This window comes from Opisthocomus hoazin, chromosome 1, assembly GCF_030867145.1.
Source record: "Opisthocomus hoazin isolate bOpiHoa1 chromosome 1, bOpiHoa1.hap1, whole genome shotgun sequence".
NCBI lineage: Eukaryota > Metazoa > Chordata > Aves > Opisthocomiformes > Opisthocomidae > Opisthocomus > Opisthocomus hoazin.
The window spans coordinates 148,557,315-148,578,492 of NC_134414.1; the positions used below are offsets into that span (position 1 = coordinate 148,557,315).

Consider the following 21,178-nt stretch of genomic DNA (forward strand, 5'->3'; position numbering starts at 1 on the left):
AGCAACCCAGCAATACAATGATACAGTAGTATCAAGGAACACTGGAAGCTACAATTCCCAAACTGGTCTGATGACCATCTCGCCAACAGAATCTGTCCAGAAGTAGTGTCTTGTAGCATGCCAGTCATACCTGTATTCTGTGAGCAGTAATCAACAAATAATGGTTGTTTGTTAAGGTTAATTGTTGTTTGTTAAGGTGTGCAGACAGATAACTAGGACCTGGCCTGAGATTTAGCTAACCAAACAGACCATAGGAAACTCTGGACATGAGGAACAACAGAGTGAGAAGCTGGTAATAGTTACAGATAGCACTGTGAGAAATGGCCGGGCTTCATAGGTGGTTAAGCGGGAGTTATACGATAACTCCATGACTAACTTCACAGACACTTGGAAGGGAACACTAGGGACTTTTTTGGGAGTGGAAACTTGCAAGGCCAGCAGCACCTAAGTAACTATAACAATAATACCGTGTAAAGCCAAGGTGACCTAGATAATGGTAGAAGAAATATAAAATGTGTATGGGTACAGATGTAGCAAAACGGGGACTAATTGGGAAAAAGCAAATAGGGGCAAGTTGTTTCTTAGGGATATGAAGGGTAGAGAAAGGGAGGGGGTCAAGGTGGACAGAGGAAGAACCAGCATGGGAAAAAAATCAAGAGAAGGTAAAATAAAAGGGGCCAGTGGTGTGCAAGTAAGCTGCTGATCAGCGTTTATCTGGTGGAGCCCAGCACTCCACAACTGCAGGCTGTCCATCTTTTTATTAAACCTTGTTTTTACCAAATGTCTGCATGATCCTGGGGAGAGAGGGAGAGCAGAGGGGGAGAGAAAGCACCACAAGTCATAGGTGTTGTGTACATGTATATTTTCATCAGCAAACTTCTATCTTGATCAGCTGGAAAGGAAGAGAAGGATTGGGCTATGTGTTCATATTTATCGGAATGCTGTTTGTGTATGTGGGTGATGAGCAGTGAAGACACTGCTCTCTGCGTGGCTGATGACGTTAGTGTTGTGTGTGTAGCTGCATCTTTGCAACACGTACTCCGATGGGGTTTTGGCTGGACTTGCAAGAAGGAACAGCAGCAGCCACAGCTATCAGTCGGAGATGGGAGACAGCGCCTGGGTCTTAGACTGCACCGCATTTGGCTCTAGTAGGTGAAGAAAAAGAAAGCCCCTTTGTCCCAGGCTTCACCTGCTCCTTAGCATTGTCTGTCCCCAGGTTGTGTATCTCCTACTAGCCAGTTCTCAGTGCACTCTAAAAGATGTCCAGATGAAAACGATCCTGTAAAAGAAGATCCACCTCATGTGTCACTTTCCTCCCAAATCAAGCTGAACTTCAGGGAACGAAAAATCAAGGATCCAAATTTGGAGTTTTGCAGGGTAGAGTCAGTCATAGTAAAGCTGAAATTAAGCCTTCAAACTGTCTTCCTGAGGCTGACAGAGGTTGGAGGAAATATTGCCAGGTCTGATATTGATGGAGTAGGAAACACCCTACTGCAGGGGAACAGATCATTCAAAGTCAATTAGCAAAGCCAATATTTACACCAATGACACTTCTTCCCTAGTTGAAATTGGGATAAACAGTTGGTTTTGTTGATGTTTAGATTAGGGGTTTGCATTAGTTCAGCCAGGACCGAACACAGATGATTCAATTCTGAGAAGACTTCTGTGATGGGTAACATGCAACAGTCAATAAGGTGACTCATCCCTCCACAACCAGTAATGGACTTCAAGAAGCAACCCTGGGAAGTGAACAGAAAGCCTACTGATTTTCACTAATGGATGCTCTTTTTGCTTCTTTTGGGTTCTGGGTGTTCTTAAGCACCTCATTGGAAGCAAGGGGAGTTTTTTTCATTTGGATGAGCAGACTCCTGGGAATCAACAAGGGAAAAACCCCTAAGCATCAGCTCATCCTGGGCTACTTGGTCCATCCATCATTCCTGGTACAAGGAAAATCCTGGTTATTCTGCTTCATAGGGGAAGGGGTGATATTTGGATCCCAACTCATAGGAAAGGGCATTTGAGTGCTGGTATGGATATAGGAATTGCTGTAGGGGAAAGTCTGCAAACCTTTATTGTATAGTTCTTGGCATCAGATAAATACCTTTAATCAGACCAAAATCGCAAGAGCACAATTAATTACTGATGAAGTTTTCATCCCAAAATAGTTACTTACTGAGCTATTGCTTAACTTTTATCTTTAGTTTTAACTGATTCATTATTCAAATGAAAAATAACTTTAAACATTTAGAAAATGGATTGAAAACGTAATGACTGTAACAGTCTCATATAATAAAATCTACAGTTTTGCTAGAAATTTTAATGCAAGTAATTATGCCATAGGCTCCACTTTCCCAACAAGCTCACCATCATGAATAATCATTGTTGAATGCTTACCCCAATAGCTGGATGCAGTGAAGACAAATACCAACAGGAATAATTGTTAATCATGTGCTGGTTGGCTGATCCACTCTCAAGTTCCTTATTTTCATTTATATTCCACACAGGCTTGCAAAATTAATTATGACATTTGGGTTTCTTATGATCCAGGATGGGCCATGATTTTCTAAAACATGTCCCTGGGCGTTTGATTTCTCAAACACTGTGTCTCAGTGCTATCAGGCCCTGGTTAAACCAAAGGGAAATTATGTGTGGCAGATGCTTTTGAAAAACCAGTCATGTATTTTTGTACGTGAGGAGGATTTTTTTCTTAACGTTGCTAAATAGAGCAATAACTTACTGGATTTTGGTAGGATTTTTCACTCCTTAAATGCCGGAAAGCTTCTCAAAATCTTCCTCAAAATAGGATCTACTATTTCTGAAAATTCTGGCTCCAACATCTGGCATGAAACCTTCTGTGACAGACTTTTGGAGACAAAATGCTGTTGAGTTGGCCATAATATGCTTTGTACTACAACCAGCTACACCAGTGAAATGAGCTTCCTGTGTAGGTATGTGTTTTCAACCAGTACTAATGACAGTGAATTGATTTGAATTTTCAAGCTGGCCACAGATGGCTTTGGGACTTCTGTAGGACATCATAGCCAAACAAGCTCTGCAACACAAAGCAATACAGCCATGTCAAATATGGTGGAGAGCACAGGCTGGTTTGCTCCGAGTGCAATGCTAGCTCGCCAGCGTAAAGCACTGCACTACCATGGCTTTACTCTTTCTGGACACTAAGATAGATATCTTCGTAGCACCACCTCCCCAGAAAACATGCCAGCTTATTTGGCAGTAGCTCAGGCAAGCCTGTGTGATAATTCAGTGACCTGTCTGAACACACCTAATTCATCACATCTCAGTGGGAGGAATGGTTTCTTATCAAGCACCTTTATGCAACAATGTGTAGTATAAAGGAATTACTGCTACTTATGAAAATCTTCATAGTTCTTCAATTCTTTGTCCACGTTTATTTCACATGAAGCTTTAAAATATCACCTTAGACTGCAATTGCTGCTGTGTTGCTTTTAAACAACCAAACAGCTACCTATTTAAATTTTTAAAAAGCTGTAACAACGGTCAGAACAAAATCACCATCTAAATAGTACTGAAATAAACAGAGGTATCCAGAAGATGTCATCCACACCAGTAAGAATTTACTTACATTCCAAGAAGTTTTCTTCCCATAAAATTATTTCTTATTATTAATAATAATGTAGCAGCTTCTACAAGCCTGATCACAAAGCAAGACTCGGTGTTAGGAGTCAAATAGAATAAAAGACTGTTATTGCCTGACATACATTGTCAATTAACTTTACAATATTGGTAAAAGTGAAGATCAGAGCATACAAGGATTTTAACATCCACTTATACCTACACTCAGAACTTAGCAGATGAAATATTTGGAAGGTAAAGCAAATCTGATGGTGCCATGTAGTGTTGTATCAATGTATGACTTGTGTAAACATGCCCCAGCATTTCATCGCCTGATACAGCAAGACTTTTTATTCGTATCAGATTGAAGTTGAACGGTTTTCTCTTTCACTTTATCTTCGTGTTCCTTTAAAATCCTGGGAGAAAGAAACAATACCTTTGAGAAAAAAAGTCAATAATACCCCTAAGAGACCAAAACAAAAAACATTCCCTCCAAGCCTATAAAATTGTCTAGAGATTACCAGCAAATGACAGAATTTTGTGAACTAACAAACAAACAAATAAGTACAATTATGGTGGCTCCATCACAAAACCACCTTTGTTCTTTTAGTTAGAAAGGTGTAATTAGTGCTGATTGTTAGCATTTATTGTATATTACAGAGACTCAAAACAGTGACTTTCATTTGTTATTTTTGAGGCTGGATCAAAACAAAACTACATCTGGCTGCCTATACATTTATCAATTACCTGACATATTCACAACATTTCACTAACTTCAGGAACAATACTAATGATCTGCCAATTCATCGCCAGTGTTTTCATCTCTGTAAGCAGTTCAGAGGGGACAAATTTACCTATATTTTTACCCACTAGCCTTTCTGTAACTTCAAAAACGCACCTGTCCCTCTCTCCCAGCCCCCAGGCAGACAGCAGAATTTGAGCTGTAATAAGCAGAGGGGAAAAAAAAAGCACATCCACTGTTCTGCTGCAAGGACTCAGCAACATCCATTTCCAAACATATTTCTCCAAACCTCCAAGAACTATCATGACATCCCAGGCCCTTAGCTTTCCCAGGAACAATTTGGATGTTTCTGGGTCTACACAGAGCTTCGCTAGCTTACACAGGTCTCGTTTTGAACCTGAGCAACTGCTCAGTTGGAACAATGGGGTCTGGCTAGAGACCAGTTTAAAAGGAACAAATATTTCAGCACCATAAGTTCCTATCAAACTAATTTAGCAAACAGAATTCACTCTGTCATCAGTGATGGGGAAGTCAGGCACATGTAGAATTCATATATTGTCTTTTCTTCTTACCTAGCTAAGTGGAGCACAGAGTTTTTGGTATTGTACCCAGAATATGCACTGCATTCATAGAAAATTAAATTGTAATCCTAGAAGCAAACAGAAAGACCATTTCAATTAATATTCCACAATGTCTCACTCCAGCTTTAAAAAAAGCAACGTAGATATACTGAAATATGCAAATTTTAATAAATTTAATAAATTTAAAATAAATTTAATAAATTTTTAATTAAAATAAAACAGATCATCTTAGGAAAAATTAGGGTTTAATTCTAAAGCTAACAGTAAAGAGTAACAAAAGAAAAGAAGTCCAAGTGTGCCTCCCTAAAAACAACTATATGCTTTTCTTAGCAGGTATTTGTTCTATACAGTGGCTTTCACTGTAATAGCTTCATCCCTCAAAGGCTTCAACGCAAACATGCCTTGTAAGGCGCTGCAGTCTTGTGAACTTTCCCTGTGATGATGAGACAATTAGTACATCGCTGAGTGCCTGACAAAGCAGGTGAAGATAATTCCAGTGACTTTTTTTTTTTTAATCTTGGAAAGCTTCGGCAGCAGTGTTTCTGTATTCAACAGTTTAAGACCAAATGACCAGTTCCAGCAAATGACCAGTTAAAAACCTCATCAAAAAATAACATCAAATTAATTGTATTTCATTTTTTGTATTTGTGAAAAATTTCTCTGCACCTTCTTTTGCAATCAGCCTGCACCTTTGGTTTTGTAGCCCCCAGGAGCTTTGCAATTAAGAACAATAGATAAATGATCAAGCCCTGCAGCCATTGTCAGCACTTCAGGTGGAGCCTTATCACAAGAAAAGCAAATGCAAGAGATCATCTGCACAAAAGCCTGACCTGACAGCTGTGATAGCAAGAGAAGTTTGAGAGGGAAAGACAGATTATCCTCTCCAAAATAGACATCTGACTACTTTCACAAGGTATTACACTGAAGCTTGCCTACATTGCCTCTGTGGTATTACTACATGCCCTTTTACCTATCCAGATTTCAACTTTCTATTCATTTTCCACTTTTCTATGTGTCTCATTGCTATTGATGACAGTAGCTTAAAATTCAATTAAGTAAATCAGTAGCTTAGGAAATTACAATCACATGTCTGCATATTTTCACTTGTTTGCCATTAATTGTGGTTACTGCATTTGTACTTATTTAACCACCCTTCATAAGACACAATTCAGTTTTCAAAAGTTCCCATTAAAATGACCAAGTATTTCAGCTTTGGTTTGTCTTTTTTAAATATACCCTGCTTCCACAATTGCACAGCTTTTTGAAATTTTTATCATCTTCATGAAATTTCAAAGACAAAAAGTGGGGAAAAGAAGTTTCATAAATCTGGCAGTTTATGTTAGCAGCTCTCAAAAATGCTTCAATGTTATCAAATGTCAGTTTTGACTATGTTGCCAATGGTTATATGGTTTGTTCTAATGAACATCAGGATTGAACCACTTGTAATAATTTCTAGGTGGCCAGATAAGCACGGAAGGGCAGAGAAAGGAAGAAATCAGGCAATGTCAGTGTTGGATGGATATTCTATTGATTCTTTTCTTTTAAACAGCGTTCTGTACATTATTTACAATGATGTAACCCTATGGTTCTCTTGCTTTCCTTAGAGAAGTTTTAAGACAAAATTTGACTGGCTCAAATTTCTTCCTAGCTACACAAACAGAATTTTGAAATAAGATTTACACTCTTTTTTTTTTTTGCTCAGCGGATCAGAATTCTAACAGAACACCTGCTGTGGTCAGTATCTAGCTACTTTACGTCAGTCAAGCAGAGAGTCATACTGCTTCTCCATCTTCCCCACATAAAACAGAATTTTGCTAGAGGAGTGCTCTTAGTGATGGCATCATTTATGCTGGCATGAATCTGAATGGATTATTCAACAGATTCCACGGGCAGGGCAAATTCTTATTGGTGAAAGAGAACAATTTAAATTCATTTGACATTAATTGCTTATTTCTGTCTGTCTGGCAAACAGGTCCTTCTCTGGAGGGGAAGTCAGCCTGGAAATGAAAAGTGTCGTTCCTTTGAATCAGGGAGGAAACTTCACTTGGTATCATACACATTGAGAACAAAGCAGCAGAAAGCAGGACACATATAATTCATAAGCCAGGAAGTGCCATCCACCTCCATCTAGCAGTCAGCTATTAAACCTGGGAGACCACTGGCAATTACTTCTTTTTAAAAAGTTACACACAAATCAGCAGACATCTAAAGAACAGGGAGGAAAATGAATGATTACCAGCGGGAGCTGGGCAATTTCTGTCCTGTAAAACAGTATCACTCTGAGAAGAATAGCTCCCTCATTAGCAGGATTTGTATAACAATGGCACTGACAGGTTGATAAAGGAGACAGTGTATGAACACACAGTAACAGTCCTCATCCCAGGAAGCACACATAGTCTGTAAAGTCAAGGCAGACAAAGGCATTATTATCTTAGTTTATAGTTGAGGAACAGAGAGAGAGAAGAATTTATTGACCCATTTAAGATCATTCAGGAAGTCTGTGCAGGGCCAAAATAAAATCATGCTGCCCGAATGCCTGAGCAGCACCTATATTATAAGCCATTTTATGTAAATAATTCGCAGTGGTTACACTAATGCACTGAAATAGAACATTGGCTGTTCCTGGATGCTCACAATATGATCTCAATATCCTCTGTACTGTTATTGTGCTCATGCAAACCCTTGATCAGTGGATCAAGCTAAGCTAAACAGAAACTTGTTAAACGGAGTTTTCCTTCTGGATCCTTTGCTAAAAAAGTCAAGCAGACTTGCCTTTTTTTCCTTTTCTTTTTTCATTCTCTCTCTTTTCCTTTACACTCTCAGTAGCTCTATCAATAGAGTTTTAGATCTTTTCTATCAGGTCATTCATGTACTCCATGTGAACATTTTGGTTTGTGTCTGCTGTTTCTCCCTGCAAAGTTAATACTGTGAAATTCTCCTTACCATCAGGCTGCTTACTCTCTAATTCATCCAACTGCAGATCAGCTTCATCGCAGCCTTGTCAGTCCCTGTGATGCCTTCCAGAATCCCTGTCCTCATTCTGTTCCCCCTTTCCCGGGGTATCACACACACTCTGCAACTACCAATATTCTCAAACGACAATGGATTGGAAGGGCTCCCTCCAGGCTATCATACTTCCCTCGGACAACGAACTGCGCTGCCTGCCTTGCAAACCAGCGAAGTGGCATGTGCATTATAACGGGAGCCCTTGGCTTTCTGACAAAATTTGTAGTACACGTCTAAGATGAGGGACTGAAGCAAAGCAAGAGTTAATACAGCTGGGCTGGAAGGCGCTCTGAAAGCACACAATCCTCTCTGACTATAGAAAAAAATGATTCCATTTTGTGAGACCTTGAAACAGTCCATAAAAGCTCTTGAACTTCAGGGACAACAGGCTACTCTGGTTCTTTGTCTGCATGAGAACAGATTCAGGGTCGTTTTCACCAAATATGGCTACACGTATTTGTATCAGCTCTGCATCTAGTCCCGTGTATTTTGGGTCATTTGTGAATAATTCATAGGATTATTCAGAAATTAAGTAACTGAATTACATTCACTAATAGAGACAGTGGTACTTGACTTTATAGGAATTACATGGTTATTTAGCAAGAATTAATATTTCATTAAAATTCATTGTTATTATTAGCTCAGCAAGCAAATTGTTATAATTTAATTATATCTGCACTGCTTTTCAACTAATCCATTGTCATTAATCATTCCTTCCCTGCACTACCTCAGGCATTGCATTCAAACATTTAAATGAGTCATTCAGATCCATTCATTTGATTATAACCATCTTTAATTTGACAACTTACTTTGTTTTACTTACACAAAACATATTATTTTCTTGTATGACATGTTAGAATTAATGGCCTGGTGGGCTGTGAGTTCTATATATTAGAATGATTCATCTTTGCTTTACCAGTACAATTTTTTAAGAGAGCTAAATGACACGTAAGACACCTACTCTGTCCACTTAGCATGTATGTGTCATTTGTTTTTTCACAGAAGGATTCAGTGTTACGCCCTGGCGTCCCTCCTAACTTCCAGGGTCTCAAAACTATCTGCATTTCCATGCATACAAGAAAATAAAGCAGATTTCCTAATGGGAGAACCTTTGAGGGATGACATTCAAGGCTGATATTGCTCCCCTTTAAAAACAAAATAATGGACAAGAACCTGAATATGGAGGTATGCTTGTAAAAGGCTGTATGAATAATCAAAATAAGATAAAAAGAGATCTGGCCTTAAGTACTTCCATTACGGAGAGGTGCCTAGCAGCAATCTTTCCTATAACCCAAGAACAATTCAGCTGCATTTCACATTTTGAAAATGCCCTCTTTGGTTACCAGCAAGCCGAGCTGTAAATGTATTTTCAAAGGAGAAACAAGCACGTACATGAAATCCAGCATGTTGTTTAATTTAGGTAAATTCCTACCAGCTCAGTTAATTTCTCAGGAATATTGGGATGACTGACTTGTAAATAAATGAATATTTTGGTGGCATTGGTGTTCAAATTATATGCATTGTATAGAGAGGTTCAAAACAAAAATTGACGGGCACGGTACATAGGAATATAAACAAGGATCTGCTATTTGCAGTCCCTTAATGCTTAAATTATGGCCCATGGATCACCAGTGCTGTGGTAGATGCAGACTGTTAACTCTACTTATTTTATCTCTTTGATGGAAAGTTACTAAAAGTAAACATGTTTTCTACTCCTACCATAGGAGTAACAGATGGTCTTCTGTGGTTTACAGGAGGTAGGAGGGAGAAAAGGTCCCCAAATTATCTCTCTGTTAAGAATCCATCCACACAGAAAAGAGAAGAAAGAGAGAAAAGAGAAGGGAGGAAAAATACAGAGAGAAAGAGAGAACAGAGAAAATGAAAGAGAGGTGAGAGAGGAGAGACAATGAGAGTGAATTCTTAAATATTCTTTGCACTAATCACTTTTTGTTTTTTCTCATCTAGAGTTTTATAACTACTATAATTATCAGCACTTACATCACTGAGAGCTGAACTGATGAGTGTGATGGGGTTCCTAATCCTTAAAAATACTCATGTGATTAAAATTAATCTGTGTTTCTATGAATTTAAACACATTCAGACTCCATATTAAAACCTTCACCTTTAAGTTCTGTAAGGAGTTCCCCTCTACATACAGTACCTTTGCAAGATGCTCTCCCATTCCCATCGGGACTTCACGTTCCTTTTCATTATCAGTTTTATTACCCAACAAAAGCACAGGTACATTTTCCCCAGTTGTCTCCTGCAGAACAAAGAATAAATATCAACTGAGGCATTATATTTAAAAAATCACGGATCAAGAGGATAAAAACTAACAAATGTCACACTGCAACAAGACATTTAAGACATCACGTATGAGCCAGGTATTTGCCACTTTACTTAAAAACATGTCAGGAATTAAAGTTGGATAAAAAGCATGAGAAAGAATGCTAGAGATTGCACTACCTTGACAATTTTTAATAACAGCACAGAAGCTCATCAGACTCTGTATTAAAACGGGAGAGAGAAAACAACCATACTACACAGGCTCTGACATTGCATGTTCATAGCCACTGCTTTTCTCATTAAATGCACAGGAAAATAATGACAACATCTGGGTACAATTATTATAAATTACCTCAAGTAGTGGAGAGATACACAGAATAGGCCCCCCAAAAATATATACAGTAGGCAAGAATCAGAATCCATTCTGAAAATGGTTAGAATTATCACAATGATTACATTCATAAAGTGCACTGAATGCTGCAGCAAGTAAATGGACTTGGCCCTATGTCTTCAACTTAGCAATAGTTTGTAGCAAACAAAATTAGTCAGTAAAGGTGAGTGAACTATTCCGGCTTGGAAAAGGATTTTGATGACAATATTTGATTGTTCTGGATCAAAGCCTGGAATTCTGCTCTAGATTTTACCAATCGCTGATTTGTGAAGATCATATATTTACTAAGGGCCTGTTCTTACACAATACATGCTACTATTACTTCAGTAGAGCTACTCAGATGCGGAATAACTATGCCTGTTTGGAAACATTTGAATGAACGAGTCCTAGTTTCAACTTGCAAAGCCACCCATTGGCCATTACGGAAAACTGTGTTATACTGGAACACATGCCCGGTAATATCGGACTAAATGATCTTCACATACAAATTTGTCCCCTACTTTTCCAGTAGCAACGCTCTGCAAAGTGAGCAAATAGGCAGTCACACTTTGTTCTCTCTAGCGACGCAGTCCTTCATGGCAGCAGCTTCAGTTTGATTTCTGTTTTTTATTTTGGCCACAAGCAAATTCAGATGCTTGCACTCTCAACATGTTGTCTATGACCTACAGAGGTATACCAAGAGCAAAACAGAGAATTTTTAATTAACTGAAGCCACTCGGCAGCACGGGCTATGATTTTGTTTTCATGTGGTTGAAAGGGTGACCCCCAGGAAACTGAACTGTCTGCCACGAGAGTTTTATAGCACTAATGCAGATACTATAGCTGTAAGTTTATGGCTTATGTTCACAACACAGTCTGTTTCCTGTGAACTACATACTTGGTTGTCAAACTACTAGTGATGATCCATGACCATCAGACCATCATCACTGATTCAAGCACGGCCCAGTGCTAGTGGTGATCCAATGGGAGTCCGCAGCTAGTTAACCTTTCCGAGAAATCAGAGGGCTCCATGCTGGGCTTTCCCCACCACACTTTTTAAGTCCTTAAAACCCTGGAACTGTGGTTATTTCCATAGACAGAGAGACTCTAAAAACAGCTTTACTGGTTACTGTGCAGACCAAAATCACAAATAAAAAGGTAATTCTGACAACGTTAAGGAACATGCTGCTCTCTGTGCTTTGCCCTGCTAACACTCCCTCTCCAGAAGAAGGCAGAAAACAATCACACCAGAGTTTAGATTTAAAGTTATATCATGTTACCTCGATGCTTATCAGCCAGTGTTTGACAGCTGTGAATGTGTCTTTTGCTGTTATGTCATACATCACAATAACACCATCAGCTTTTCTGAAAAACTGCTTGGTAATACTTCGGTACCTACAAGTAAGAACCTGTTTATAGCTCTGTTCAACAGAAGCAGCAATCTGACAACGTAAGTAAAATTGTATTGTTAATCCCCCCGCCCCAAAGGAAGATGTTGTCATATACTTTCTTCTAGTCATCTAGTCTTAGTACGGGTTAAACCCCTGTTAACTTTGTTTACATATGTATTCTGAAATTCCATAAACTAGACAAGGGAGAAGCTGCAATACTGATCTTCACTGCAGATCCTCTTTGAAAGGTGGGGCTTATTATGAATTCTAGTAAGCAAATCCATTCTTCCTGAATCATCAGACCCCTTGTCACATTCAGCAGAAGACTCACAGAGGACACTACTACCACAAATTACTGCAACCACAAATAAATTCTTCGCAAAAAAATATTTTTTTGAAAGAAAGCGTTTGGAAAAGTTCCCCTGATCTTCTTTAATTGATTCTGGGTTAGTCTGGATAACCAGCTGCATATCTCACTTTCTCCCATCCTCTTACATTTTAAGCTTGGAGCAGAAATTTCCCCCTCACAAAGTGCTCTTCCTAAAGCTAGCTAGTTTTCCGTTTGGGGCTTTTTGCCCAAGCTTCCTGTAGAAAACGTAGATCATCATTATCATCCTTGCTTTTAGTAAAAGAAAACTACACAACAGGTGAGGCGATGGCGAAGGTAATTGTCACTGAAAAATAACAAAAATTTGGAGATCTTCAACTACCATGGGACTGTTTTGGTGAAAAAAAAAAACCCCTCTTTTTTTTACCTATTAAGGCATTTTCTGCTATAGAAATAATTCTAGGTACATTTTAAAATCAGCCTTCCTCCTAGAGAAATTGTGTAGTACTAAACTTTTAAGAGCTTTAATAAGAATGTCTTTTACAGATTGACAGTTTTTCAATGGACATTTAGCACCAAATGCATGTTCTTGCTGCTAGGGAAGGATCTAAACTGTGAATTCACTGTCTCTATTAGGAATACTCCTATATTTGCTCCTCTTCTGAGAAGCAGGATTAGGTCCATGCTTATTAATCTTCAAACAGATGATTCAAGGAAGCAAAACCTTAGAATGTGTATTGGTTTTGGCTGGGATAGAGTTAAATTTCATCATACTCGCTTGTACGGGGCTATGTTTTGGATTTGTGATGAAACCAGTGTTGGTAACGCACTGTTTTAGGTCCTGCTCAGCGGTGTTTACACAGCGTCAAGATTTTTTCTGCATCTAAGACTGCCCACCAGTGAGTAGGCTCGGGGTGCACAAGAAGCTGGGAGGGGAACAGACCTGGGATGGCTGACCCCAACTGACCAAGTGGATATTCCATACCGTATGATGCTGTGCTCAGCCATTAAATGGCGGGGTGAAGAGAGGTTGGCTGAGGCTGCAGTTGCACAGGGACTGCCTGGGTATTGATCATTTGGTGGTAAGCAACTGAGGTATTTGCATTACTTGTTTTTGTTTCTTTTCCTCTTTCTTGATTTTTTGTTGGTGGCAGGTTTGGTGGGGGTTTTTTAACTGTTAAGCTGTTTTTATTTCAAACAACGAGTTTTCTCACTTTCACCCTTCTGATTTCCTCCCCCACCCCACTGGATGGGGGAAGTCAGCGAGCAGCTGTGTGGTGCTTAGCTGACTACCAGGGTTAAACCACCACAGAATGCTTCTCACCGTTCCTGGCCAGCAGTGTCCCAGAGTTGCAGGGCTACCTGGGTATTATCTACTGTGACGGTTTTCACATTGTAATCCACACCTATAACAGAAACACAAGGTAGGTTGTCTCTTTATATGCTCAGTTTGATCTTTGAAAACCTGATCCAGCAAATAGCAACAATTCCAGAAAGGTAACAAGACAGATACTACATTAAAAATTATGTACGTAATCTCTAACTACAAGAGAACAAGAAGAGCTCTTATTTGCCAGAACTTCTTCAGTAATAAAATACTGAATGTTAACAGAGTAGTTGATTTTTGTAAAAAGCTGTAAGATCAGTAACTTGCCAAAACAGGCTACGTGAGTCAAGGGTGAATTCGACAGCCCACAGCTGTCTAAGCCATTTAACCTGGAATTCATGCTGTGTAACTTCAGTTGTCTGAAACGTCAGTGTTTCGTCTGAGCTAGCCACATAGGCACCTTCTACAGCTAGTGGAAAAACACAAGGCACCACACTAAGGGGACAGTGGAACCTAAAATAAATGCTGAAGACAGATGGACTGAATTTGTAGAGAACCTCCTTCCCTCTTCAGAATATAGAACATGAACTGACTACAGTTAGGTTGCTCCCCTAATTTTTATGCGGCTAAATGGAAGTGAGACAAAAATTAATTTATCTAAACTTTTAAATTAATCCTCTCCCAATTTCCCTAACCTGTGATGATATAAGTATCTTCTGGGTATTTATAACAATAATTAGAGTCTTAAATATTAATCAGGCACTGCCTCCTCCTAATGACAACCTGCATTTTCTTGTATCACACTGGATTTTATCATAGAATCACAGAATCATAGAATAATTTAGGTTGGAAGGGATGACCTCAGTAGGTCATCAACAATTTCTTTGGGGCCTGTGACAAATACTTTCTTGACGTTGAATGGAAGAACACTGGATGACCAGTCAAAAGATGAAAAGGTCAGACATATTCCTGTGCTTTTGCTCTGGAAGCTCCAGGCAATTGCACACACTGTGTAAGACCTCAGAGTCTAGAGAAGCGTATCAGCCATTCACAAGACAACATGGATAGGATATAGCACCAGATTCTTTAATGTAGACAGCTGCGTATAGGTGTCTAAGCTCCCATTACAGGTAACGAAGATCTAGTCAATGAAGAACCAGGAGTCCAGGAAATTACTAAACTCACCCTGGAGTAGGCATCAAGGGTCAGATTAACTGGTCCATAGGCTCCTCTGACTGGATTGATCTGGAGATGGTGGGGTAGAATTCAGCTGTTTGCTTACAGCCATCAAGTGCTATCTGAGATGCTGTTTGGTATTCAGAATGTCTGTTTCAATCTGGCAGGACACCCAGGAGACCTGCTCTCTCCCAAAGCAGCAGCTGAAGGCCTGGTGAAATACTTTGTAGTGCCAAAATGAATTTAAATACCTATGCTAAGACCTTAGATCTTCCCTGACTCCAGTGTGAACTTAGACACTCCACATACCAGTAGAAATTTAAACTCAGGTGTCTTTATCTACCCTGTAAGTCAAGGCAGCTACAGCAACTGCTCACCTGAATGTTCTTAGATTGTCATAAATGCAAGACAAATCCATTAATTTAAACACGTTTTATTGTGAACAAGTTTTATTTCACATATGTTGCAGAATAAGGCTAAGTATAATGAATCTGGTAATTTACTGTAACTCAGCTGCATTGCAATAACCTACACTTAAGTTTTTGTACTTTGATTATGTGTCTGACTTTTGAAAGTTTGGTTTAGAACTTCAGGCAATGCCAGTACAACATAGGCTTTGAAACATTTGGCTTTGAAAACACTGGTCCAACATATTTCTTTGACACTTAGCATAATGATAAATCTTCAAACACAATTCAGATATTCTACTTTCTCTTTAAAACAAAATCAGATTACTTGGAGGGAGAGAGATGGGGTATGGAGGTGGGATGGCTAGTGCAGTGCAGTGCAGTCCAGAGGACAAGAGATCAGTTTCAGAACAGCGAGTTCTACAAGGAAATTCTAGCTTCACTGAAATCAACAGGATTTTTTTCTGATATATTTCAGTGCTGCCAGGATCTCACTATGGAATTTACTCTGAAACCTCTCCATCAATTATCTGCTTCCCAGTTTAGGAGAACTCACTCTGCATGTCCTACTCTCCTTTTGGTCAATAGCTTTTACAACATCTGTATGTTTCTGTTTTATAACAGGGGCCTGATCTCAGTAGAAGCTGCTAAGTACTGTTGGGAAAAAAATAATAACAGTAATAATGTTTCTTAAACTTACCTACAGTAGCAGCTGTGCCTGGGAAAAAACGATCTTCACAAAATCGCCTTAAGAATGAAGTCTTTCCAACACTCGAATTGCCCACAAAAATAATCTTGAATAAGCGGTCTGGGACAGAGTTTATTCTCTCCTCCTTCAAGTAAGAGCAAACATTAGTCTCCAACTGCTCTATAAATCCTGTTGCCTCTCCAATTTGCCTTGTCTTGAAGGCTAACTGAGATGGCAAAAATAAGAGATTTTATCCTATCGTGTTCCCCATTACTCATAAAGCAATATTCTGTTTCCTAAAATAACTCAGCATTTCAAATATTTGCCATGCATCATCCCAGATCATTTGAAGTGCAATGATTTGGACTGAGCTCTGCAAATATACTGAATATGAAGCTTGACATAAGATTGCATTGAAAAGTGCATGAAATTGCCAGAAGAAAACGGTTTATGTTCATCCCTGCAAATCAAAACACAAAAAGCTTCACACAGCTCTGCTCAGTATTTTCATCCTCTACCAATGACACAAAGGAAACAGCACATTGTCACCGAGATAACAGAAGCAAAGTCATGGGTTTTTGGCTTATGGTGTCTATTACCAGAGTCTTCTCTCTACCACTACTGTGGAGCCAAGAGCTTCCATGGAATTGCTGCACTTCTACATCTGTTTAACATGACAGGCAGAAGCATTGGGGAAAGTGAAAGACAGAGAATTCGACCCAGTGCATCAGGCTCTAAACATTCAGCTATGTTTCTGTCATTTAGTTCTTTAAGCAGAAAGAAGAACAATTTGTTCTGCCTGTCCACGTCCTGTTTACTGCAGGCTAAGTGGATGCTGGAGAGAGTATTTATATACTCTGTCAAGTAGGTCATTATTCCCAAGACCTTTGTATGTAGGTCAGGAGTTGCTGAGGGAAGAACACTGTAGCACCAGCTGGTTTGCAGGGGGTGCCCCAGTTGGCCTCTTCTCTTCTTTAGTGCAAAGGTGGGGGAAGAAGAGGGACATAGCAAGTTTGTTCTTGATGCTGCAGAAGATGAGCAAGATCATGGATGCTCCTGGCATAAGTTTGGGTGGAGGGTGTTAGGAGAGGAGGAAAGGGCAGGGAGGGAAAGGCCTTCTGCCAGGCATTTGAGGTGCAGAATCTCTGAGACTGCTGACTTCAAGAAGATATCAGAACTGAACTCCCTGCCCGACAGTCCTTTGAATGGGCCATTGAAGTCTGACCTTGGAAATGTTTTCCGCAAATATACTGAAGCCTTACAGAAAGAAGCAGAAACACTACAGAGCTGCACTTGATGGGGAAAAAAATAAATACAAACTTGCGCTGCTGTTTTCCTTAGTGTGAAAAAAATTCATTCACTGCTGTAAATTTTGGGCACAAAAACACACATCTCTTTCACGAGCTGGGGTAATAGCCCATGACAACTATACAGAGATTTCTTACCTCATTGTTCACTTCTCCTTTTCTATTAAAATCCCAAACTCCACTGCAACTATAGGCTGCTAGTAATACACATGCATCTATATAAAGCACATTTTCAGTTCTCTCACTGATCACAGAATCACAGAATGTTCGGGGTTGGAAGGGACCTCTGTGGGTCACGCAGTCCAACCCTCCTGCCGAAGCAGGGTCACCTACAGCAGGCTGCACAGGACCTTGTCCAGGCGGGTCTTGAATATCTCCAGAGAAGGAGACTCCACAACCTGCCTGGGCAGCCTGTTCCAGGGCTCTGTCACCCTCAGCGGGAAGAAGTTCTTCCTCGTCTTCAGCTGGAGCTCCCTATGCTTCAGTTTGTGCCCATTGCCCCTTGTCCTGTCACTGGGCACTACTGAAAAGAGTCTGGCCCCATCCTCCTGACACCCACCCTTCAGATATTTGTAAGCATTTATTAGGTCCCCTCGCAGCCTTCTCTTCTTCAGGCTAAACAAGCCCAGCTCCCTCAACCTCTCCTCATAGGAGAGATGTTCCAGTCCCCTCACCATCCTTGTAGCCCTCCGCTGGACTCTCTCCAGTAGCTCCTCATCTTTCTTGAACTGGGGAGCCCAGAACTGGACACAGTACTCCAGATGAGGCCTCACCAGGGCACAGTAGAGGGGAAGGAGAACCTCCCTTGACCTACTGGCCACACTCTTCACACTCAGTTCTGCTGAAAAACATTCCCAGCTTATTAGTCTGCCTGCTCTGGGGAATAAAACAAGTTAACATACAATCATCAGCTTGGTATCAGTTTCACAGTGCTTCTGAGAAAAATAACTAAATACATGGACCACATGACCTGAAGTATCTTGTGCCCGGTAATCATAGACATCTCTGTAGCACTAAGACTCAAAGACACCAGTGGTCTTCAGCTCAACTCCCAACATAATAGGCAGTCATTTTGCATTGAGATGTTATCAAGTCCACTCACGAAAATAACCTTAATAATCAAACTTGATTCTAAAACTGCATCTGAACACTATACTAAGGGATGAGCTACTTAATAGTCTGCTTCAACAAAGTGCTGATGGGATCATGGAACAGCAGTGGAATGTAAATTTACTCTAGTTTACAATGCAGTCTGAAAAAGTCTTCCACCACTGTGTCTTTTGAGTGGCCTTCATATAAACTGTAGCCAGCTCAAGTAACATATCTATCTTTTGTGCAATTTAACACAAATGTGGAAGATGGCAGGTATAAACGTAGTGGTTCATATTCCATATTGAAAGAATAGAGGGGAGAGGAATTGCATATCAGGCAGAGGTTGTGGACAGAAAATCTTGCTTTAATTTCCATTATGGTTACTTCAGGTGTTTTCCCAATCACACTTCTGCTCACGCTAACTGCAGCTTCATCTTCATAGCCACTCAGAAAAATGTTCGATCTGATTGCCAACAAAAGAGCAGTTGCTGGCCTCACGTACTGCTGCAGTCTTAGACACTTTCAGAAGCCACCTTCCAGAAGATGGAAATGGACTTTTTCATGTCTAAAAGGTGAAAAAATATACATTGGTTCTACTTGCCTGTGAGATGCAGTAGGCCATTAAGGATTAGCATCTAAATGACTGTGAATGTATGGTGAATAGCAAGGCTTAATGCCAGCAGCTAGGAGCCTGAGGTCAGCACAGTAAGCAATGAGATCACGGAAAGCAGTAATAGGAAGCCATGTAGACTACAAGAACACAAATGGCAATGAATTGAAAAATACAGGTTGTCTCAGATCCTTCATCTTCCTAGTGTAAAACAGAGAATGGCAAGACTTCATATCCGGGTGCGCTACATATGTAACAACTGTATGGAATCATTCTGCCTCCTTTGCACAACTATTTCTAGATCCTACACTTCTTTATACTGCAGATCCTTTGAGCAGCAAGACATGAGGGGAGAGAAGGACAGGCTGCAGAAGCCAGTCTAGTTGACATATGACCCTGAGACTCAAAATTCATAACTCATGATGCAGCAAGCAGGGAGTTATGTTTTTCTGAAGTTTTCTTCAGCTCCAGTTGAGGATTATATGCAGAGCTACCCTGAGAACACTTACTAATTGAGTACCACTCCTCCTAGCCCAGGCATGCTGTCAGGAGAGGGAATCACTGCGCGAGCACTGTATGGAACAAGATCACTTCTGATGTCTAAATCTCATGGTCAAAAAGTGGTCATCCCAAGAGCCACCATTTAGGAAACGCAAAGTTGTATGAGAAATTCATCAGCTGGTGTATGGAAGAAGACGAAGCATTACTCAAAGTGGCAGGGGTCAGACACTTAGACAGCCTAGAGACTGCCCTAAGCAATGGAATGCCATCAGCTGAATAGTCAATGGCAGGCCTAGTCAGCAGGCCAAGAGGACCATGAAGGACCATGCACGTATTTCAGTGCCACATGGACAGGGATTTTATCAGAAAAGAGTATTCAGCTGTGCTTTTTTTAAACTAAAATTTAAAAACCAAGCAAAAAAGCAACCCAAACTAAGGGTTTGGTTAGGCACTGATGTTTCAAAAGAAAAAGAAAACGAATTCCCAGTTCTAAGTGACCTTTGGAAATGAAATTCATGTTTACCCTCACAATGTTTATTGAGAAAATGAAATAAAATGTTTCCAGCAACCAGGCAGGAGACATTTTACGATTTCTTCTCTCCCTTCCCTGCTTGCTCTCAATTGTTTTGTTTTTGTTTTTTTTTTTTTTTTTTTGGGGGGGGGGGGGGGGGGGGAAGAAAAAATATTTGAGGAAACGTACAGCTCCTACCCAGCTGAGAGGATGTATTTTCAAGTGGCATGACTGCTGAAACAGAGCAGGCAGGACAGGTTTGTCCTAGCTGGACCTGATGACCTACTTGGCTTTTGCTGTCCTAAAGTCCAATGATGCCATACTTTGAAAATGTGACACAAAAAAAAGTCATACAGCAAGTAAAAAGTATGCACTGTATTAAATCATTTCAAAGGATGAAGTTCTGTTCTGTGCCCTAGACTTTATTTTTTAAATGTACCACTTAGAAGTTATTATGTAACCATGGCATATTTCTATAATAATTTTTAAGATATGCTTGCTTCTTCTAAAAGGACTATATAATTATGACCATGCATACCTATTTTTCATATACTTTAATCTTTTTAATATGTGCTTCAAGAATCTAAAAATGAGTAATACTTAACAGTGATACTAAAATTAGAAAACAAGCACAGCTAGCTCTGAAGCAACAGCAGTGCAAGAAGGACTTTAGACTCCAAAGAAATGTAACTTCCAGCGTACTGTTTTAAGCATTATTACTGCATGGTGAATTCATTGTTAACATGCACACGCAAGCTAAAGCTGAAAAAAAAAATCTGGATTTCAATTTGCTAATTAAATTAAAAAGTAAAGATATTTGCTCTTGTTATTTTTCAGATAGTGTAACAGCTACCAAAGCTGACTCAAAAGTGTCAGAATATGAGAAATGTCACTTTTGGGCAAAACAAATCCCCAACTTCTCAAAAAAAGAGTTGCTTCTTTTTTACGACAATTGCTACCTTTCAGTGGATCTTCTCGTGCCATCTATTACAAGGCTTCACTTCACTTTTCCTAAACAGTGACATAAGTCTACGCACACATTGTCTGCAATTACTACTTTAGATTGAGTTTCCCTTCTTTGCACCTTCAACATTTATTTGCAGTATATTTCCATCTCCCTCTTCATGCAATGGCTTAATTTGTCATGCTTTAACTTAAAAACAGAAAACTAAATTTCAGATTCCAAGAACAACACATTACCCTTCAACACCATTTCTTGTTTTCCAAGGTCCTTCAGAACAGAACAGAACAAAACAGAACA

At 39.7% G+C, this 21,178-nt stretch overlaps 1 protein-coding gene across 1 annotated transcript in view; it reads right to left on the minus strand.

Moving 5' to 3' along the window:
- Nucleotides 1-3,665: 3,665 nt before the first annotated feature.
- The window catches only part of CRACR2A (calcium release activated channel regulator 2A), a 62,504-nt gene continuing 44,991 nt past the window's right edge, over nucleotides 3,666-21,178 (minus strand). Inside the window, exons 13-18 of the mRNA XM_075413160.1 lie at nucleotides 15,909-16,041; nucleotides 13,623-13,704; nucleotides 11,860-11,974; nucleotides 10,085-10,186; nucleotides 4,909-4,985; nucleotides 3,666-4,010 (exon numbers count right to left, since the gene is read on the minus strand). Of these exons, the coding sequence (XP_075269275.1) occupies nucleotides 3,920-4,010; nucleotides 4,909-4,985; nucleotides 10,085-10,186; nucleotides 11,860-11,974; nucleotides 13,623-13,704; nucleotides 15,909-16,041 (600 nt within the window). The 3' untranslated portion in view covers nucleotides 3,666-3,919. The remainder of the gene's footprint in view (nucleotides 4,011-4,908; nucleotides 4,986-10,084; nucleotides 10,187-11,859; nucleotides 11,975-13,622; nucleotides 13,705-15,908; nucleotides 16,042-21,178) is intronic.